The 23,498-nt window shown below is 36.3% G+C and overlaps 1 protein-coding gene across 7 annotated transcripts in view; it reads right to left on the bottom strand.

Moving 5' to 3' along the window:
- USP33 (ubiquitin specific peptidase 33) overlaps positions 1–23,498 on the bottom strand; it is a 44,187-nt gene that overhangs the window by 5,263 nt on the left and 15,426 nt on the right. For 5 of the 7 annotated variants that reach the window (XM_068406051.1, XM_068406048.1, XM_068406052.1 and 2 more), the window contains 16 exons: positions 22,072–22,185; positions 21,242–21,320; positions 18,659–19,079; positions 16,995–17,135; positions 14,047–14,159; positions 12,562–12,734; positions 12,356–12,450; positions 11,752–11,785; positions 10,875–10,920; positions 9,950–10,130; positions 8,559–8,685; positions 6,396–6,565; positions 4,912–4,993; positions 2,371–2,479; positions 848–950; positions 67–135 (listed from right to left, as the gene is read on the bottom strand). In XM_068406051.1, coding sequence (XP_068262152.1) covers positions 67–135; positions 848–950; positions 2,371–2,479; positions 4,912–4,993; positions 6,396–6,565; positions 8,559–8,685; positions 9,950–10,130; positions 10,875–10,920; positions 11,752–11,785; positions 12,356–12,450; positions 12,562–12,734; positions 14,047–14,159; positions 16,995–17,135; positions 18,659–19,079; positions 21,242–21,320; positions 22,072–22,185 — 2,057 coding nt within the window. Of the gene's footprint in view, positions 1–64; positions 136–847; positions 951–2,362; positions 2,480–4,911; positions 4,994–6,395; positions 6,566–8,558; positions 8,686–9,949; positions 10,131–10,874; positions 10,921–11,751; positions 11,786–12,355; positions 12,451–12,561; positions 12,735–14,046; positions 14,160–16,994; positions 17,136–18,658; positions 19,080–21,241; positions 21,321–22,071; positions 22,186–23,498 lie in introns of those variants that run through there. The other 2 variants (XM_068406050.1, XM_068406054.1) reach the window with 2 other exon arrangements.

Here is a 23,498-nt window from a genome sequence, read left to right as displayed (position 1 = left end):
AAATTTTCCACACTTCAGCAAAAACATCGTAAGGAGCCCAAAGCTGTAGCAATATTGGACACCTACCTTGTTTTAGCACAGCATTTCCACATTTTGTTACTGCAATCTTAGCATTATCAATAGGACCAGGAGGATCTAGTGTGACAGAAAAGATGATTAAAACTAGGAAAGCTGAAAACAAGTGGCTGGAGGTTGGAGGTTCTTTTTTTCAAATGGAAGGAAAAATAGCTTGTTTGTTTACTGCTTGTTCTTGTACTACTGAGCATTTGTGATTACAGTAAGTCTTCAAGCAACATAAAACACAAATTAATCCTAATTCTTACCCCTAGCAAAGCTGTCCTAGAGCACACTCATACAAGATTGTAGAACTTTTTATCAGTGTTTCCATTTCAAAACTTTAGAAGCACCTAAAGTAGGCTAAAGTGATATCATTACAGTTGTTACTCAGTTATCCATGAGTTTAGGCTATGACAGTGAGGTCACCTTTCCTCCAGAAGCTGTAGCATTATCTATCAGTTCACACAGCAAAAAACATCCTCCCTTGTACTCAAATCCAATTTTCCTGCTGCTGCTAACAGCAAACCCCCTGCAAACAAACAACATTCTTTCCACAACTATCCCATTATCCATTCCTGTGAATTATTTGGCTATATCCTGTAATTTGGTTCCTGGATATATTTGTAACCTATAAAACCCGTGTCTCAGATGTTCATTTCAAGAGCTTTTGTCGCCTTCTCTGTTCTTTCTACATCCTTCTGCCAAAGCAGAAACGATTTACTTAAACAGTACCACTACATGACAACCAAAAAGAAAAGATTACCCATATCTGAAATGGAGCACAACTTACCACTGTCTTTACCCTTTACAAATCCTTCCCATTCTCTGAACCACTGCATACTGATGCAGTAAAATGTTGATGGAGATTCTTCTTCTTGGAATGCTCTATTAAGCTGAAAGGAAAAAGAATCCATGTTTTTCTGCTTTTTTTTCCTTTAAACTGAATTCTTTTAACCACTGCAATTATTAGCAGCATAATATTACACTGCTACAGAACATTTTAAAGACCTACTCGCCATCAAAACAGTAAATACCTGGTGAATTCCTGAGGTGATATTTTTGATGTAGTGGTTGCCTTCAAACAGCTAACTGAAAAGTCTCAGTTGCATTTAACTGATTTTGTTTCTATCATTGTAAAAAACATATATTTTTTTAATAATTAAGATTTTAGAAAGTTTAACATTTTATTCTTTTACAATGACTACAGGTCTTTTCACAATGTTATTAAGAAACATGCAAAAAAGTCACTTAAACCTTTAAAACCATTATCTTTTAGCTCTCTAACAATATAGCTATACTTCCACCTTGAAGCCATGAACCTAAAGCATAAACACAACTTCTTAAGGTTTCGGATAGAATAAGTTTTGCAATCACTCCTCTAAAGCAATCTTTATAGAGGATAACAGAATTTTCTGTTTGCTAGCCAGTACCAGTACTTGCACAACAGTGCACATATAATCATTGTTTATACTGGAAAAAATACTGATCACTAAAGCAAATTAGGTTGACTCAATGTTAATAATAATTACTATCCAGTGGTAACGCAGACTAAGAAAAAACAATTACTAAATTAAAGAGCAGTTAAAAAACAGAAAAAGCTGACACAATCTCTGAAGTGTGATTAAAGCACAGATAGAACTAAAAGAACAGCTGCAATGCTATTTCCCTCCCTCTCATGAATTAAGATAGCAGAAATGGGACTCCAGTATTTCTGCATTTATTTTCACTGAAAACTTCAAAACACATTTTTAGTTTAAGAATCGCAAAATCATTACTACTAGTTATTTTACCAGACTCACGCACATAATCTCTAACTCATGGCAAATATAGTAGCTCCTTGATATTCATCTTACAGGTACTAATACTAAGGTATTTATTTCACACTGAGTTATTTATGTTTGGTTTTGTCTCTAATGATATTTTAAAAATTAGAACTAAAGATTATGATTAACTTTTTGCTGGTGTAGTATTATCGCACTTAAACCTTATCAGATTGCACAGAACAGATCACTGGCGATCTATAAAGAACAACTGCTCCTGTGGCTGTACTCTATTTCCATACTATAAAAAAGCAATTTAAGAAACACATTAAATATTTTGTCTAAGTACATTTCCATATAAACAGTTATCTGGGATATCACAAGAACATTACTGTTGCCAGCAGGGAAGAAGGGATTCTACATAGGTATACAGATACTTAACAAAGTTCATTTGTTACAGGAATCACCTATGCACTTCTGGTAACCCCTTGGGTCAAGTCATGAATATCAGGTGATGTCAAAAAGCAGAATGAATAAATGTTTACTTTTTTACCCGAATAAACATTTCCAATTCATTTTTCCTTCTTTTTTCAATTCTTTCAGACTCTATTTGGCAGGTGTGACAAACATACAGATGATTAACAGCTGGTCCTCCTCCATACCTGCAGTAAAAGTAAAAAAAACATTAACCTTGTGGAAAATGCCATGTAAAAAGATCATGCACATGTAGACAGCGCAAGTGTCAGCTTCTTCTAATATGTAACAGAAGTCTGATACCTGCCTGTCACACTGATCCACAAATGCCATCACTTGTTTTCCTAGTAGTATTTTGTACTCCATCCTAAGACATCACCATCTTCCAAGTTCTGACTGCCTAAAGCCAGTACAAATCATCTCAAACTCTGCCATATCACATACTTCAAAAGGCGTTACTATGGGGAGCAAGTATTCTGTTATATGTACACCATGTGAGATTTTATTAAAGGCCTCTAAAAAACAGGTTATGGAAATGTTCCAGCCAGTTCTATCTCAAATGTGTTCCTCCATTCCACTGCAGGCTCTTCATCAGTTTGATACCTCCCTGACACCAGCCTCTAAACTTGTTTATTGTTTTGTTCTTAAAAAGTTACTCTCCATGAGCCTCGTGTGTGTGTATGTGTGTGTGTAAGAAAATATTCTTGAATGACTAGCAGCCTTAAGAGATGCAGTTACTACAACAGAAAGGTCAAGTTAAAATAGGCATTGAGGTAAGGATATTCCAGGTTCTGCTTCCTAGTTGAATAATTATTTTTGTCAGGGCTGTTTTTTCTTCCAATTTTGTTTCTCTTCTAAAACCTCAGATTTTATTCCAAAAATCTTACATTAAATGAGACAAAAGAGAGTGCTCTTAGCATTCATAGCAGCATGAATTAAAGTTCAAAATATGAAAGTTCTTAAGCAAGAGTGAAAAATAACTGTTTACTTAGTGAATAAAGTCAATCAAACATCTGCCATGGAAGGCATTGCTTTTTTTCCCTTTTAGACTTGTATGTTTGTCAGTCCCTAAAAATAATTTGGGATGCCATTTTTTTTCCCAAAATACAGAAGTGTTGTATTTTAACTGAAAGTATTATTTCAGTAAAACAGCACTTGTACATAGAAGTTTTTTGGTATATACTCAAACATCCCAACTTAACAAAAACATACGTTTCACAAAATGGCCACCTACCACTTAAATTGCACCTCTGAAGACGACACTTTGACTTTAGACTGCACTGATCAGTTCACAAGTTTTTAACTGAAATAGGTCAAGTATGGATTATACTATACTACCTAGAAGCAACTCTGACCCCAAAGTATTTGGAATTGAATAGTAGTGCCACGTGAGCAGCAAAATAAATGTTTTTGGGACATGGATTAGCAATTGTCATCCTAGATGAATATCTCCTTTTCCTTAGTACTATCTCAGTAAAAGTCAGCTTCCACCATAGCTGGCTTCCTCACCCTAAATTCTCACCCACTGCAGCCACAGTACTCTCCCATAATTCCCAGATAACAGCAAGACAAAAAGCAAAAAATGGTTCCTTCAGAGCTACTCTGTGTTGAAGGCTGCATGCACCAGTCAGGAAGCCAGACAGAACAGACAAATGTTTAGCAGTAACAATTCATACCTCTTTTCTACCTAGTAGATTACTCTCAAAATCTGGAGGACCCTATCATCTCTGGGACTTCTACCTTTTATTAAACCACTGAATTTTGACATCTTGTTAAAAAAGTTTATAGAGAAGGGAAATCAAGTTTAAAACTATTTTCCTTCAGATTTAACAACTATTTCTACATACAGAAAATAGATAATGCCTTTGTCAGTTAGAAGAAAAATTCAGTACATCTAAGAAAGTGGAAATAAGCTGGAAATAGCATTGTTTTCTATTTTTCACTTGTGTCCATTGAAACTTTAAAACAAAAAACCGCCAACCCTTTAGCTATAGTGCTTAGCTAGCAGGAAATTAACAGCTAAAAATATTTAATGCAAGTACAATGCAGAGTCCCTAAGGTCATCAGCAAAGCTCTTCTGTAGCTTTTTATTACTTTAAAAGGAGACATATCTTGTAAGAATCCCTCCTTTATAAGCAAGCACTTAAACCTGACCTACATTAAAAAGTGTGGAGTAGTTATACAGAATGCTTAGGTATAAGTTATTCTGAAGCAGTACTGGCAGCAGAGGCTATGGATTCAAAGCCAGCATAAAAGAAAAGCTGTCTCCAGCCAACAAGAGAACAGGAAGCTGATACAGAGAGCTCTTTCAAAATACCTCTTGCAAAGCATACTTTTGCTGACCTACTTTGTGTCATTTTGTACATACCATACATGTTTATTGGTTTAACAGTCAAGTATTATCCCAGTAACACACTACTTTATGTAGGCTTTTAGCATTACTTTGCACAAGCAAATTACATAAATCGGCCGTTTGCAATCCATTCACTTAGCTTTGTGCCTAGAGAGTATATATATATTTTTCTGAGCCACTAATTCTAAAGTGTGATGTTGCTGCTTGGCACATATTTGCTCTCAAACCGTATCATTGGATTTTTTCCAGTTACAGTACAAAACTTACCTGCTATACAGATTATCCCATATATTTTGAGGTAGCATTACAACTAGGTCCTCTATGAAGTTAGCTTTGCGTGGAGGAACACCTGCAGAAGAAAAAAAAAAAAACAAAAACAACGACTTGTGGATTTTATTGGGGAGGTGGGAGGGGAGGAGACTATATCAGAGGTATCTAAATAAAAAATAAACAAACAATCTTTCAATGAATTCAGAGAAATCACATGAAATAAGTTTTACCACAGTATAATCTATTACTGTATTTAAAGAGACCACTCTAATTTTAGTCTTTTATGAGGCCGAAAAGTTTATGAAAAGCAGAAACAAACTACATGAAAAATTAAAATTAAAGGGCTAGAATCTTTTTTAGATACTGATTGCAAAATGCTTCTTAAGGTATGCAATTAAAATGTTAGAGTGATTAAGTATTTTGTTTATGCATTTAAACACACTGGCAAACTGCCTATTCAAAATTCACTTATTTGCTGTAGACCTTTTTGAATTACTTCAAACAACATGAATCCTTGAAAGCAGCGAAATCTTGAGGGAGGCAGAAATAGAGGGGCTTGCAGAATTAGAAGTGCTGAGTTGAAGCACATAGAAAGCAGCAATGTGCTATGCAGGAATTCTTTTGAATAGGGAAAATCTAGTAGTTCGGGCACTCATACAACAAGTCATCTGCTGTAACCCTACAAAAGGAAAGCCGCAGCCACAGGGGCTCACATGTACACACTCTGCAAATTGCTACAGGGGCACAATATTCCTATGTTAAAAGTTTGGTTCAGCAACAGGGGCAGCTTCTCTAACTGCTAATCTGATACAGCTGTATGTTTTATTAGAAAACAGGTATAAGAACACCACATAGTAATGATTTCTTAGAATGTTAGCACTCAAATATGGATATTTTCCCAAATACGTTTTGCTTAATGTAATTCTCTCATTTTTTTAACATTTAGTACAAAGTAAAATGTTTATGCTCCTATACAAAATATACAGAATTACTACTCTATTTTCACACTGCTGTGCGCTGGGTACTCTGCATCAGACCAACTTCTTGTTCTGCAGCTTTCAAACCTTCTTGTTGTATGTATGTTATGTTAGCATGTAGCTGAGAAAAATACTAAAGTATTAAGGATGATGATAAAGGGACAGGATTTTTTGAAATGGGAATATACATGTTTAGGAAGCAAGCAGATAAACCAAACTGTTCCTCTTTAAGAATCAAAAAAGCATATAAACAAAATCAAATGTGCAGAAAGAAAAAAAAATTAGAAGAACTTCACACATTTTTATTTCCAATTAAGTCAGCTACTAAAATGAGAGAAATAATTTACTTAGAAGTTATAGTTCTAATTTACCTAAGAAGTTACAGAAGTTATAATATTAATTTACTATCTTCAAATTCCTTTAATTAAAACAAGTGTACATCCCTGTATAGCTACAAGTCAACAGACAAATTCTTTTTAAAATTATACTCAGATACAGTCTCACCTCCATGCATACAGAGAAAGTCATTATTTGAAATTGGGCCTGGCTCTGCAAAAGTCTTGAATTTATTTAACCACTGTCTGGAAACATAGAACTGCAGAAGACTTGGTTCCATCATATTCAGTAGACCAGATATCCTCCGTCTCTCCCTCTGTGCTTCTTCACTGCTCTTTCTATTACCAAAATAGAAATCATTAAACACCTTGTGTACAGTGCAGATAACTTACTTTGTGAAAAGAAAACTGTACTTTCAAGTAAATTACCTGGGCCATGTCTATACTTCAAAGTTCTACTAACATAAGTAGTTGACTTAGCATGTGAAAAAACCTGCACCTTTTATGCACAGCCAGAGTCACCATCTAAATTTGTGACAGGAACCTAGACTGTTGTGTTACAGAACGATGTGTCACGAGAGTCAGTGCAGCTACTACAGAGCAGGAAGGGCAAAGACTACTTGCTTTGTTAAACCTATGCTTGTCCTTCGTTCTGACAAGCCATGGCACAGGTGTTATCATGCTTACAAGAAAACTTTTGCCTGATTAGTTCAACAACTCAAAGACTCCTGACAGTTCCCGTTCAACCTACCAGCCCAAGACAGTGAACAGTTGGACTGTAACAGAGACAGCAGACTATAAGCCAGAGGTGATTACTACCACAGGAGGAGATAAGGCTCTACCCATCTGCCCATTTGCTCTATGCATCTTTAGAGCTAAAGCTTTGCAAGCTGTCCTCCTTGGGCAGATGTTCCTTGCTTACCTTCAGAAGTAAGTTTGAACAGTAAGTAGACTGGGTAATCCCCCTACTTTTCTCATTGAGGCTGTTGCTGCTGTCCAACTGGAAGTATCTCAGCTCTCCCGTTTTTAGATTGAATAGAATCTCTCTACTCCAAAAGCAGGTTTGAACCATTCATTCCATCCTCCAGAACCCTTACCTGAAACTTCACCCAGCATCACACAAAATCTGGGCCACCTCAGTTAATTTAGAGTCAAAGTTGATTCAAATAGCTGATAGAAAAGCTGCAGGTAGACCTAATGGCTATAGCAACAACGCTATTGATAGTATAGCAAAACAAGACTAAAAGAGTAGGAAAAAACAAATGCTACGAACCCAATTAAAATACATTACCTGTTTAAATTCAGATCAAAATTATTTAACAAAAACCTAAAAACTCTGAAAATGAAATTCAAGTAGGTAAGTTTACTTTCCAGCTGTAATTTAAAAATGCATACGTGTCTCCACTAAGCTTCCTAAAATGCATTAAAAGAACTATTCTGTGTGTGTGGTAGTGTTTTGTGGATATATTCTTTTTTAAAACTAAATTTTATGAATGCTATTATTTTATTATTTATTTTAATATGTTTGCCCACAATCACGTACAGTGTTCTTTCTTGGCAATACAGCATGACTTTCACATTCCTTTTAAAAGACCTACTGAGTCAGACTCACAGGCTTAGCTCAGACAGTGGCAGGTATGGGTGCTCCTAATGAAAGTTAAAACATTCTCAGAACACATCTCATTTCTTGTGCTACTCTGACAGAATCTATTTCGCGGTCAACTTTTAGTGGAAATTTGATCTTAGTACCAGAAATTTAGAATTTGAAAATTCAGTTAAGTTGCTTTTAAGTTGCTTTTATTATTTCAAGTACAAAAATTCCTTAGACTGAAGATTATAATAACATGACTTCTCGCCTTTCATTTCAACTTTAAGGAAAAGACCAGCCTATAAATTCCCTGAAATTAGATTACAACACAGTAAAACCTCTCTTGTTCCACATTGCATCTGCTAAAGACTTTCCACAATTCCCTTTAGAGCTCTACCAGCTGGAGTCTGTATGCAAAACCTCCCCATGTGCAGAATTCCTTTCCTCTAATTGAAAACAAAGTAACTGGCAGCCAGTTCTAACAGTTGCTTAAAGTTCTCTTTCTAGTCATCTTCCTATACTTTGTTTATGCAATTTCATTTTCATTTTAAGTTCTATACATGGTTTAGCAGTGACAGAGCAAGTGTTAAGGACACAACTGAAGGATTAAGTCTCTCTCCAGCACAGGCTTTTCTGGTTGGTCAAATTCTGTGGGGCAGCTAATTTCTGAAAGCTGCCCAATTACTCAAAAAGTTATTTACATACCTGACTAATATGAGCATGATTGTACTTTTAATTTCTTACCTGTAGAAGAGAACATAGGCTTCTGCATTTTGCACTGTGGATTCTGATACTTCTGTGACACTCTGGTCATCAAATTCATACCACAAATTATTTAAATTGTTGCGACAATAAGCTATATAATGTCCACCTAGAGTGTTAGAAAGAGTTATTAAAAAGTGTCCAGAGCTGCCCATTTTACTTCCTTTTCATGTCTTGCATAAAAGCAAGTCTTAAATGGGAGAAACATTAAATCATTAGCAGACACGACCTAGATATTAACTTCTCTCAAACTCAGGATCAGCTTTTTTTTTTTCTGAATTTCTATCAGCTAGTGGAAAGTTGGGCACTGCTTTCAGCATAGTCTTGAACGCTTCAAACAGCTTGTTTTCTAATGCACTCCTGAACCATGATATTCAAATCAGAGTAAGACCATCTGAACAATTTACCCTAGTCAGTTTACACAACGAACTCCTTCCAAATCTTTGTATGGTTTATAATAGAAATTAGCATAGATGTGTAACAGCTACATGATATCAAGACCATACTTAACTGTGTTTTGAAGACTATTCATAATATATTTTAAATTATTACTATTACGAAATACATATTCAACCGTCAATAATTAAATAATCAAATATCTACTAAACTGATTAAACCATCATTCAGCAAGCACTAAATGGAAGATGAAAAAGCATCTGGAAAAAATGGAAACAACTTCATCTAAACAATGGATACCTCAAGTTTGGGAAGCAGGAGAGCATGGGTAACTTCTGTAAAAATCTATGAAGTTTCTGGCTTCAAACTTTTCTTTCTTGTATTTTTCCAATTCTTATACTGAAAGCACTAGGGCAGGAATGAGCTTGACATATAGCAATAAGACATTTATTCAGCTACCCATCATTACCCATAAATAGCAGTTACTGCCTGTTTTGGGGTTAACTGGCAGCTATCACCCAAGAACACATCTTTTTAAAAAAAACGTACTGGCATCTTTGTGGTGTTTTGTGAATTCTTTCAAAACAAGTAAGGCATACAAAGCATCAAAACTCTAAACAAACAACAGCTATGTAGAACAGCCGATCAGCTGGTCATCTGCTGGCAGGTAACACTACTTGTACATTTACACTGTTCACTTTCAATAGTGCATATAGGTTTTTTACTTAATATTCCAGGATCTGTTAATTTTTTTCCACCTACATTTTTATTTGGGTATGCCACACCATTTCAAAGGTGTGTCAACTCTGTAAGAACAAGCCATCTTCTGGCTCAAGGTAAAAATCACAGCATTTATCCTTCACATTATAATTACCAATGCTCATCTATTTACCCTTCAGTATATGGATATCATCCTTAAACAGAAGTGCTGATGTGAATATCAACTGCAAAGACAAAACAATCAGCCTTGTACTTACTGCTGGCAGTTCCATGATGGCAGATGACAGACAGGAGATCGTAAGTCACTATTTGAGCTGGACTGTCCTTTGCAAGGAAAGGCTGAAGATCAAGGCCTTCCAAGGGAAAGGACACATGGGTCCCAATTTTTGTGGAAAACATAAGTTCATGTCTAAATCTTTTGAGATGAATGCACAGTATCTGTAAGAAGGATCAACAGATTCATTTAAGAACTATACATGCTACTATTTGATATTTAATAACTACACTGTGCATGCCATCTTTTCCTTTTTATCATCCCAAAAGGATCACTTTTCTGCATGGCCTGAGGCAACTGTCATAAGCTCTGTGTTCCACAGAATTTATTTTTTTTTTTTAAATCAATTACAGCTCAAGGAGTTAGAAATGAATTTGTAATTATCAAAGACTTATCTTACTGGCAGTGTAAAAAACCAGTCCTGAACAGTTACTAACACTGATGCAGCAACAAACAACATACCTTTTCTCTTCCTCAATGCACCTATCGCACAATCTTGTCACAAGGGATGTTAATTCTTCCTGATTATTGCAGCCATCAACTCATGTTTTGAAGTGTAAGATTGGATTACATTTAAAACGCAAAGTCACAAGCATTACTTATAGAAAAGATTTCCAATCTGGCTGTAGTATTTAATTCTATGATCTACAGTATAAATAAGTTCTGCAGGCTGACAGTAACAACATAGAAAACCCCCATTCTTCTAACTTCACTTGTCATGTACAAGGCTCACTTTCTTACAGAGTGAATAATCAAACGTTGCCTACATTCTTAAAACAAAAGCCAATATGAAGATATGCTTTCATCATGTAACATTATAAACACAATTTACTCCAGGCAACTCATCAGTCTTACCACATTCCTAATCATGCAGAAAAAGTGCTTTAAAGTGCATGTAGTAACAGTACCTCAGGAAATTTTTGCACTTTGCAGAATTTCACTCCGTTTCTTAACCTAAGCAAAGAAAAAAAAAAACCACACAAAACAACCAATACTTAGTTCTGAAAAGGTTTTATTTTATTGTGCTAGATCAGCAGAAGTCTAAGCTGAACATTACATTAGTAAACCCAAAATATTTCTGGAATGTAGACTAGACATGGAGTAGCCAAAATGATACAAACAATGACTCTTCAGAAGAAAAGACAATCTGTACTACTGAAAAATTAAAAGCAGCAAGTACAGATAATCAAGTTCCACCTAGCTAACAGTTTCTCTTAACATAAAGGAAAGAACTTTAAGCTTCATGAAAGCTGATTATTCAGTGAAAAAGAAAAAAGAAACCAACTAAGTTTATTTAATAAATTACCTATAGCAGATCACCAGTTGTATAGCAAGGAATAACACTCCTTTTCCATAAAGGGCTTCGAGCAGTCTCCAGACTACTTCTGTTTCTTCATTCTTTAGCATTTAAAGCCATAGTATATTTATTTATTTTTAACCCACTGAGCTGACCTACTCCATATCAATGAACATCTGCTAGTAATATAAAGTGCTAAAAGCTTTTATTTTATCAACCAAAAACAATTTAGAAAGGTCTAAAATTGTAAGGAACATGAAAAAGAATTAAGCACATTTGGTTTGCAATATGGTACAGTGAGTCAGTGGTTCCTGACTCCCTCACCTTTGTAATACTAAATTTCTGAGTTTAGCAGAACACAAGGTAGTATCAAAAGGTTAATAGCATTGCAACATATCCAACACAAATAAATGCCTCTTGACTAACAGAAGCATTAAAGCACTAAAATTAAGAGAAGTTAAAACAAACAAAGGTAAAAGCCAGCTTACTTTTTACACCTTCCACAGCTGTACATGTTATCACCTGCAAATATCAGGGAGAAGAAAAGCAGCCATTATTCTCTAAATCCAAATAGTTATCCTTCAAGTGCGTTCATTTGATACATAAAAGTTTCAAGGGAATTTATCTTTAGGTCATCATAAGGGTGTTGACATAGCAACTAAATAAAAAGGATCCTAGGTTTTATGGCTTTAACTATGAAGCAGTACAGCATAATCTGAAGAGACGATGCTATATAATTTAAAAGGGAAATAACTTACTAAGTCCAAATTAAGGTTATAAGAATGAGTATTAATATAGTGGTTTTTGAAATTTTTTATGAACCTTTAGTTGATACCATTTCATTAAATCAAATTCAGATTTACTTGACATTTCTAAAGCAGCTTTCATGGGCATTTCTTGCCTCAAATATTCAGTTGAGTGAGAAGCTTACCTTTTTGAAATGAATGATCCCATAAGAGCAAGGAATGACTGTATTACAGTCTAACAGGTGGCCTTTGCTTAATTGCGTGAAGCTAAGATGATACTAATCATCTTATTGTGATAGAAGGAAAAAAACCCAGAAGAAACATGCTCATGTAATTAACCTCTTACCCTTGAGCTCATCTCTGGCGAAAAAGGCAGCAAGACAGTCTTGTAAGGTTACAACTGGACCCCAAAACCAGCTAGGAACACATGAGACAACAAACCTGAAACATCATTGACAGAAAAGAAAGAAAACCAACAAATGTTCTGCCAGAAGAGCAGAAACTGGAATTTCAAAATAGATAAACAAATAAAACAAGGTAAATATTATTTACCTTTTGAAATATTCCATAAAAAAAGCTATCCATCCCTGGGGGGCATATGCTTCTCCACATGACCCTGCCTTGACTAGAGATGTCTGATGACTTGCAGAATGGAGTTTAGCAAGATCTTCCTTACCTGGAATAGGCAAGGATAGATCCTGAAAGGTCTCCAGGGTTACAGACAGCTAAAGAAGAAAACAAATGAAACAAAATAAGAGTTAAGTTTGAAGAGAAACAGCAATTAAATTGAAATCTGTAAAGTTCACCAGTAACTAAGTCACCGTATAGTTGAAAATTCCACAAGGTAGCAAATTAATTATAAATAAGGAGATGTAAGAATTCATTTTCTAAAAAAGAGGAAGAAAAAAATAACATTTTAGAGTGAACTTGCACATTGTTATCACTGAAACTTTTTTTAAAGTCATTAATAATTATTTGTCTTCCTACTATTCATACAAAGCACTATGATTTTTTGCCTTAGGCTCCTGTTACATAAGCTAGTTTCAGAAAGCTTCAGCCCATTGTTTTGACAGTATTTTACTTTTACATTATCCTGACCTGAGGTAACTGGACCCACTGCAAAAGAGACCCAGCTGTCTGCAGTGATCACATAGTCACAGAGTAAAACATCAAGAAAACTTAAAAAAAATTCTTATTTGTTGTTTGAACTTGCTCACCAGATTACCCTAAGGTCTCAGTATTCTTAGATCTAAAGCAAGGGAAGCAGTAAGGGCATGCAACTGCATCAGGGTTAGGTTTATCTTGAGAAACTTGTCCCCAGTGCAAAGATTTGGATATCCAATATTTGATACTATTGCTTTGAAACTAGAGTGGTCCAACAGACGTGTTTAGATAATTGACTTTTTTTAAATGATCACATGTGCTGTTCTAAGTAATTCTATGAGCAAATAGTACAGAAAAAAATCAACTGTTCCTATATTGGACCACATCTTACAGTAGAGGACAACTTCAGAAAGCAGTTAATGATTCATATAACCTGTAAAAGTAAGTGTCTTTACCTGGATTTTTTTAAAGACGTGGATTTTCTTAGCCTCAATCTACCTGACAAAGACTGTCACAGCAGTATGATTGGACTACTGTCTTTTACTTTTCTTTGTAACATTATGTACCTGAGAACTTAACAACAGTACCAGGTACACATTAGGATATTCAGAATATCACTAGAAACTAATTATACCTAAGCGAAGTATAGGAGCAAGCCTCTTTCTGCATCCTTGCTCTAAACCAATTCTAAAAATGTTATTTTTCAGCTATGAGTAAATATCCAGCTCCATGAAAGCAAGCTAGTCTAAACACAAAGTGCTGGTAGTAACTGCTATTACTGTTTGAGTGAACGAGTATGAAACAAGCTAACCTTCTGAGGAATCTGCCACAAAAGAATAAAATTACCAGAGAATGACTGTATTCATAAAACCATAAGTATTTGTATTGAGGAAAAAAACATATTAAAAGCTAGAACTTCCCCTCCTTACTCACCCGATCGCAAGTCAAGCACTGTACTGAGCTTATTATAGTCCCATCAAATATATCAGAGATAACACTCCTGTACTTTTTGCGCTTCTTCCTTTTTGGTGATGATACAGTTGAAACTACAAAATGACAAAAATAAAATGCTGAAGGTACATCAAGACATAGTGGATTCTGATTTCCTTCAACTTTGCATAATATAATTAGAGATCACACATAGTTAGGATTAAATTATGAGTCAAGCCCTGTTTTCTATTTACTAAATATTTCTTAGAAATTACACAACCAGATTACTGCTAGTATCAGGCAATTCATGTAGGTTCCTCAAGCAGTTTATGGGGGACAAACATGAGAAAACTTTGCCTCTGTTTAAGTAAAACTTAAACTGCCAGTCTTGAAATCTACAGCCTATTGCTACAAGATTCATCTTGGCAGGAATCCCCCAAAGTATAAACTTAAAAAGACACATTCTGTCTGACATTTAATTTGATCACATCTTTCCATGTCAAATTTTAACCATGTTGGGCTGAAGAGCTCATACACAAGCTATTGTATCACAACACTGATGACAGTGGGTTGAAGTAGACTAAATTTACTACTAGAGTCCAGCCTAACACCAGCTTATTAAAAAAAGATAAAATAAAGTGAAACTCCAAGCCAGTAACGTGTGCTCCTCACTCAAATCCACTACTAACTATGTAACACACTAGAACAGGCTCTTGGGCTCTATAGATTACTGGCATGGTAGGCTAAAATGAAGACCACAAAGCCTCTTCTGGAATAAGTACGTTACCCAAGAGACCACTCAAAAGGCTTGTAGGAGTCAAAGGCAAACTCTGCCAAAATACTGACAGCCAGTAACAAGACAGGCAGTTGAACATGGAAATAATTACAGTGAAAAGGAAACCGAATTACTCCAATAAATCTTTCACATAGAACACAACCTCTCAAGGCTCCTTTGTACATAAAGAGTTTGCCCATAAGCAAGTACTCTTGGATCTTTACTGTCCAGCAGTATTATATATTGTCTCAGTATCATCCCATATGTAGAAAGAGATCTAAAATAATAGAAAAGTCTGAATTCAAAAGTATCTCCACCAGAAAGAACAGCCATTAGAAGTAATCTGAAAAACCCTCTTTTCCACAATGCATCAGATGTATTTTATTTATCATGAACACAAACTGCCTCACACAGCATTTTGCCCAGAATCCTGTAAGGTTCCTTTCACTTATTTTGCCACTAAACTGCTTTAATATGGTTCTAAAGTCTGCATTTATCAGTGATATGGAGGATGTGCTGTATTTATCCACACTAACAAACAGCAGGAAGAAATGGAAGACACTGACAAGCAGGGGCATCATAGAATTGTGGCACCCAAAAGATACCACATGCTTTCAGCAAGGGGGAAATGGAAGAGAAGAAGGGAAGAGGTGTGTTGTAATTAGGCAGTAGCCCCCAGACACACTAAGGAATTCCCCTAGTGGGGTGGGTGATTATGGGGAATTATTAAAAAACAAACACACGCACACACACTTTGTGAGCTTGCAAATGGCTGCCACACTACTCCTCTACTCAGTTCTACTGCATACATATCTGTTCCCTCAATACTCAATAGAGATGACCAACAGTTAAATTATTAGGAAGTGACAAAAATCAGTACTCCAGATTGGAAGAGACTGGTACAGTCTTTGTCCAAAGCAGCTCTATTTTGAACATCCATCTCCAAGAACCTCAGGGTACCTCTGGGCTCCCACCTCTGTTCTGGTATTCAACCACTCAATGGAAAGATGTTTTTCCTTCCAACTAATAGAAATTTTCCTCTCTGCAACTTGCTTGCATTTCTATTTGCTGCATGGCTTCAAGAACAGTCTGGCTCTGACTTCTCTATAACCACCCATAATGCTGATGACAGCAACAGTTCCCCTTTAGCTTTTCCTTCTCTAGGCTGAAGAAGCCCAGCTCTCTCAGCCTCTCCTTGTACATGACAGGCTCCAGCCACCTAGTACCTCTTCTGACAGACTCAGTTCAGTTTGTCTAAAACCTTCCTGTAATGGTGAAGCCAAAACTGGAGGCAGTAGTACAGATGCAGTCTCAAAACCACTGAACAAATGAACCAAGAAGGTCAATTATTTAAGTCCATTAAATCACTGTCATTCAACATCAATGCTAAAGCATTAAAAAGATAACATGAACATTTTCAGAACTCATCCTGGACAGCACAATATTAAAGCTGTGCGAGTTGTTTGGTTTGGTTTGGTTTAGTACTAGCCTTAAAAGCATGTTCCAAAAGATGAGCTTTTATTAAAATAGTCTACTTTTAGACAAATAAGGGCAAAAAAAAAATCATATATTGTTCCTTGTGCCCTAAAGTGTGCTGCACTGTCTTGTATCTAAAGGCAATAAAAGTCTAAACATTCTGGATGCTGATAAAACACATCATACTGGGGAAAGTGCCAAAAGAAATACTTTACACTGCAAAGACAGTAACAACCAAAAAGCAGCTAGCATTTACCAGTCTATCTACATTATAGGTACACATGGCTCCTTACACCTTAATAAAGTAAAATGTTGACTTATTGAACTTCTGCTGAAAAAAAAAAGTGCATGTTCTTTGAAAAGCACTACCTTTCTGTGGGTACTAACTTCTCCCATGTTTTCCCTCTCTCCAAACCAGTGTAATTGAGAAAGTTGTCTAAAAATATTATTCCATTCTCCCAAAGCAGAGGCAAATACTATTCATGCTTTAAAAGAATCAGCATTTCACAGAAGTAAAGGGAGTCTTATTATATGTCCAGCTTATATAATGCTCCCTCTCCCCACTGGGGATAAGGGATAAAAAAAAAAACCAACCCTACAAACAACACTGCATTGCTACGCAAGACATGCGAAACAACAACATGAAAACTGTAATACAGAGCAATTCAGTACCAGAAGGGAGAAAATAAAGGGCCTATACCTTTTTTGTGGACTGCTGCCAGTGAAGAGCACGATGGGAATGACTTTAGAGGACTGTTTGATAAGCGTGTGTTCATCCCTTCATTTGATGATGGGATTTGGGCTGCAGATATATCATTCATGTGGACATCACTGATGTACTCTGCAATTAATATTTGCATTATTTCATAAATTCTACCAAAAAACATACTGCAGAATGAGCAGACAACAGTTATGTAGCTTATTTAACCACACTGTCAGGTCACTGGACATTTAGGAATGAAGCACCATTTCAATTCGCATAGAATCACAGAATCAACCAGGTTGGAAGAGACCTCTGGGATCATCGAGTCCAACCATTGCCCTGACACCACCATGTCAACTAGACCATGGCACTAAGTGCCATGTCCAGTCTTTTCTTAAACACATCCAGAGATGGTGACTCCACCACCTCCCTGGGCAGCCCATTCCAATGTCTAATAACCCTTTCTGAGAAGAAATTCTTCCTAATGTCTAACCTGAACCTCCCCTGGCGAAGCCTGAGGCTGTGTCCTCTTGTCCTATCGCTAGTTGCCCGGGAGAAGAGGCCAACTCCCACTTCACTACAACCTCCCTTCAGGCAGTTGTGGACTGCAATAAGGTCACCTGTGAGCCTCCTCTTCTCCAGGCTAAACAACCCCAGCTCCCTCAGCCGTTCCTCGTAGGTCAGACCCTCCAGACCCTTCACCAGCTTGGTCACCCTCCTCTGGACTCACTCCAACACCTCAACATCTTTCTTGAAGTGCGGGGCCCAGAACTGGACACAGTATTCAAGGTGTGGCCTCACCAGTGCCGAGTAGAGAGGGACGATCACTTCCCTAGACCGGCTGGCTACACTATTCCTAATAGAGGCCAGGATGCCACTGGCCTTCTTGGCCACCTGGGCACACTGCTGGCTCATGTTTAGCCGGCTGTCGATCAGCTCCCCCAGGTCTCTTTCCGCTGGGCCGCTTTCTAACCACTCTTCCCCCAGCCTGTAGAGCTGCATGGGGTTGTTGTGGCCGAAGTGTAAGACCCGGCACTTGGTCTTGTTGAACCTCATGCTGTTGGTCTCGGGCCCATCTATCTAACCCATCCAGATCCCTCTGTAAGGCCTTCCTACCCTCCAGCAGATCAACACTCCCACCCAGCTTGGTGTCATCTGCATTTTTACTGAGGGTGCACTCAATCCCTACGTCTAGATCATCTATAAAGATATTGAACAGCACCGGCCCCAGAACTGAGCCCTGGGGAACACTGCTAGTGACCGGCCACCAGTTGAACTTCGCCCCATTCACCACCACTCTCTGGGCTCGGCCATCCAGTCAGTTTTTAACCCATTGAAGAGTCCACCCATCCAAGGCCCGGGCAGCCAGTTTGTCTAGGAGGATGCTGTGGGAGTTATTAAGAACAAAACTAAAAAACCTCACTCTTCTGGGTTATCTGAAGCCTTACCCAGTACAAATCTTTAGCTTTTCAAGGGAATTCAAACTGAATTCAGGACACCTAAACTGAAAAAATAAATTAAGAAGGTACATTGTTTACAAGTAAATCCACCTACCCCATTTGACCTATGCCTCTCTACTGTATTCTATAACTCATTTCCACTGACACAGATACGCTGGCTAAGAATTTGACTATTTCAACTGCACATTAGTAATACGTTACCTGAGAATCTGCTGTGTATCTGTACTTTGACAGTTCCTTGATTATTTAAAAATTCAGTGGTCTCTGAAGCAGTGTTTGTGTCTTTTTCCAAGTCTTCCATAGAATTTGCTCGTTTAAGCTTGTTGCTTGATATTTTTTCTTTCTGCCAATCTTTGGATGTGATTGAGTTGCTATCCTCATCCTGAATTAACATGGTTGTCTCTGCAGGATCCTCTAACACAGGTTTGAAAATAGCATCATTTTCCGTTTTATCACAGGTACCACAGGATTCACAGGGCTGAAAGCCTACATCTGACTGGCTCTTGTCTTCTTCCATACTCTCTTCAACGCTCATAGGCTGGGCATCTTCCAGTTCTACAACTGGTTCTTTGAGTTCTTCATGAAGCAAATCCATTAGACAACGCAAAAATTCTTGTGCATCCTAGGATTTTAAACAAGTTTTACAATATTATTCCTTTTTATTTGGAAGATATTAAAGCCATATCAGGAAAAGATACAGATCACTAAAATGAAAGCTACAGCTGCCTGTTAAAGAAGAACAAGGTAAATTCCTCTGTCCCAGGTCTAATGTTCGAAAGAAATTTCATTTCCAGACCACATGTTGTTTCCTACATCTGTTTCTTGCATGTCACAAGTAATCTTATCATACAAGTTTCCTCCAAAACACTTCAATTCCCCAAAAGCTTATTTCAACAACTTTAACAAAACTACTGCCATAGATTACGCCAATGATAAATGTAACTCAGGCAACTACCAACAGTGTGATCAGACTCCAGCTTTGCTGGTAATGGAACATTTTAGGGACAGGTTTTTTTAAAACCTTACTCAGCATCTTCAGCAAAGCAGTCAGAGCCTTGCTTTCACTGGGCATGGAAGTACTTTATTAAAAAGTATTATGATGTACTTAGCCTGTCTTTCCAATTGCATCATACTGTCAACAAGATCTTAATTCTTCTCAAGCCTGGACAAGATTCCTCAACTATCAGTGTTTCCACAAAGAGCTGTGAAGTATTACAAGTCTAATCTGTGTTTGGAAATATTTTAAAAGCCACCAAATTTCAACAATCCATGCAGCAGCTTGGTTTCTGGCAATAGAGAATAACTAACAAAGCAAGCATGGTAGAAAACAATAGCCTCTTCTTGGCAACTGCTACTGCTCCTATTTTCTTCTCTTTTCCTTTTTGTATTTTGGTTGTTCATAATAATAATTTTTGCTGCTCAACATTCCCATCCATCATAGCAATTACTTGTTAAGCTCACAACTGCTGACTAGAAAACAATCTTCTTCTTAAAAACTACAACTATCAGATTTGAGTTTTGGGTTTGGGTAATGAAAAAAATCTAATATGCCTATTTGCTGGTAATCCTTTTACAGAAAAAAAAAAAGACGACTCAAACCTTGAGACACGGATTAACTCATAAACATTCTTCATTGAGCAAAATAATTCCTTTTTCTCACTGAATATTGGACATGGCTGCCGAAACTGGCTGCCCAGCTTGCGATGTTAGGCAATAGGAGAGTGTTGTTCATGAAAGACCTGCTTTGTTTTAATTGTTGCCATGAAACCTACTAAACATACAACTGAAGTGTGATCCAGGCAGAACCTAAAAAGGTTCTAATTATGTGTTGCTCTGCATGGAAAAATACATTCTTGTCAGTGTTCAAAGCTGCTAGAACCAAGTTTCCATACAGTTTCTTTTTGGTTATCAAGACTGATTTTCTACTTTTCCAGAAATTCATGTGGCTCTTAAGAAATTCATGAGTAAATTAAAAAACATTGTTATTACTATTTCAACATTTACTTTACAGCTACATGCAGCATTTGAACATTAAAACGTGTTCTAATCCTCCACTCCACAAATAAGAAACGTGCTAACTGAAACAGCAAAATTCCTTTGAATAACAGCAGATTCCTGGAAGATATTCGTAAGCTTTTCTAATTACAGGGTTTACATTTTTCCTCTAGCCCAAAAGCTTTTAATAAAGTACTGCAAACTATGAATGCAGCAAGATACTGTATGAAGGATCAACTGAAGAATGCCTTTACTATACAATAATCCATGCCTCTTTAACAAGTTACCAACTTACAGTTCCCACAATACTGCTTACAAAACACACAGTGGTGGGTTTTTTTTTTTTTCAAAGATACTAAATGAAAATTGGATGCTGTGTATTTAATTTTTTTAAAAAACATAAATGGTAGATGAATATTAAAAATCTATTATATTTTTTCTTATTTTTGAACACCTTTGTTTTCTGGGACTGCTCAAATATCAGCAGCATTATTTCACACAAGGGAAAAGTTTTAGCTACGTATTATTTTAGTTTTCCTGAAAAAAGGGAAAAGGAGTTATTCTCAGAAGTTGAAGGCCTTTCAAGAATTTGATATAAACAAACACAAAACCTGACTTAACTGTTGACAGTTCGGTTTCAGATGATCTACATTTGAAGCATATAAACTAAAGTTTACGGTGCATTTGCTTTAAACAAATATAGGAAGCATAGTATCTTAAGCATTACATTTAAAAATAAGAGATAACTTTATGGCTTAGGCATATTTAAAAGACACCAAAAAGTTTTACCTGTTGCGAGTAGCCTCGAAACGTTGGATTAACAGCTTTAATTCCTTGAAATAGACCAGTAGGAACAACAGAACCAGGCCTAAAGAAAAAAAAGTTTCAAATATAAAAATATACCTAAAAAAGCAAGCATTTAAGTGGAATTTTCTGTCTTTACTGCGATCATAATTTTACTTGCAACTGAACAATAACACTTCTAACAACAATAATATTAATCTTAACCAAACATAATATTGGTATTAACAATTAACAATACAATTTCTTTAAAATATATCATCCAACAGAAATAGAGACTGTATCAGGACTTTTATGCTACATTTCTTGTCAGAGAATTAGATGACAAATAAGACATACTCTTGGCACTATGCACAATTACTGTTTCTTTACCTTTGTACTTATATTTTGAAGTATTTTCTTAGATACAGATAATAGAAATTCCATATGAAGAAATAAGAGATATTGATAAAACATTGATACAGAATGAAGGCCACAGAGAGGATAAAGTAGTTAGACATTTTAGATGTATTTTTGGCAGATATAAACTTACTTTTAAAAGCTTAATGCTACTTTGTATAGTGTTTATTGTCTATTTCTTGTCAGATCTTCCTTTCTACAATTTACATCAATTATTTTTCCTCTCTGTGGTAGATATGGAAAAGAACAGATTATAAGGAGCATTTAAATCCTGCAAGTCAGTCTTTCCTTCCTTAATTTATAGGAGTAATTCTGTGATACACACAAAAAAAAAAATCAGAAAACTAGGACAGATTAATACATCCTTCATGGCTCTGGAGTTTGTTTATAATCATTTCATCACAAAAACGATGCAATACCTGCTTTTGTGCCAGAGTTCTGTCATCAGCTTGAGGTAACTTTTACAAATTGCTGGTTTCTTATCTGTTCGGGCCAAGCCTCCACAGTCAAGAAAAAAGTACGTCAAAGGTGGGCTGATTAAAAAGAAGAAAATAGTATCTTTTTCAGGTTGTTTCAGGTTGTTAAAATACAAGAGGAAATCTGCATTTCATACAAGATCATTAAAAAACAAAAGTAATACTATTTTGTAATTGAATAATTCCATTTCCTACATCCTTAAATGCTGCAACCAAACATTTCCTAGTAAGACAAATTCATCAGTAAAGCATCATGGCTCCTCAAACATATTGTGACATTTGTTAAAGCACCAGAATTGATTCAAATTCAAGGCAATACCTACTAGCCATCACAGAAGTACACATGTACCACTACAGCAACGATCACCATAAGCCTAGTCCAGAAGTAGCATCTTAAACATATCTTTTCTCTAGATTCCAATAGTGCTACATGACGTTTGTAGGTAAGTAATTTATACTTAAATGATTATTTATGTTTACTTCATGCAGTGTTGCCAACTCACATACTCTCTTACTTCTCTATATTCAACCCCCCTCTTGAAGTCACAATCCATCATACAGATTGGACCTGTTTTTTTCCATGAAAGCAGAGCTCTCAGCATACTTGCTAAATTTGGCATTTCTCAACAGAATCATTTCCTCATGATTCGATGTCTTGTCCACTTCGTTACCTTCTAGAGGGATTTGCCTCAGTCTCCTCTCCCTCAACAAAGGATCTCAGTGAGGTTTGCTTAGCCCTGTATCCTGTCTTGGATTGCAGTCAAAAGCAGATGCATATAGTAAGCACATATGATATATGCTCAAGTACTATCCCCACCTAACCATTTCAAGTACAAGAAACTTCAGAGTTGGATAGTGTTTTTGTCTCTTCAGCTTTTGTAGATTTCTCCTTTGTGAACTTGTCTGGTGTCCCTGTGGGATGAGAGGATTTTGTATTCTAGCCATTCCTAGGATGATTTAGCATAGAATGTCCCAGATACATTGTTTATAAGGACTGAATTTGGACTTTTTGATCTTAACACGTCTCCTTTTTAATTAGGGTTTTTTCTTAGGCATTTCCTTTGATTTCTTCTGTAGCAGAAAAAAAAAACAACCCACAAATTTAACAGCTTTTATCAGATTTTCTTCTAATTTCTAGAACTGCATATATTTATTTAGGACAGTGAGGAATTCGAATGCAACAGGGAAAAAGCTGAGTAGCCCATATACCATAATACTTTTTTATCCTATCAGTGACACAATTGTTCGTAGTATATAAGACTGAGATTTAACAAATACACATCTTCTTCCATGGTACTGCAGCCCTTCAAAATCCTTAAGTCCATCTTGAGAAAATGCATGTATAAGCAAATATAAAATTACATTTACAA

This window comes from Nyctibius grandis, chromosome 8, assembly GCF_013368605.1.
Source record: "Nyctibius grandis isolate bNycGra1 chromosome 8, bNycGra1.pri, whole genome shotgun sequence".
In the NCBI taxonomy this organism is placed as follows: Eukaryota; Metazoa; Chordata; class Aves; order Nyctibiiformes; family Nyctibiidae; genus Nyctibius; species Nyctibius grandis.
The sequence above is the reverse complement of the archived record's forward strand: the minus strand, read 5'-3'. Positions and strand labels throughout refer to the sequence as shown.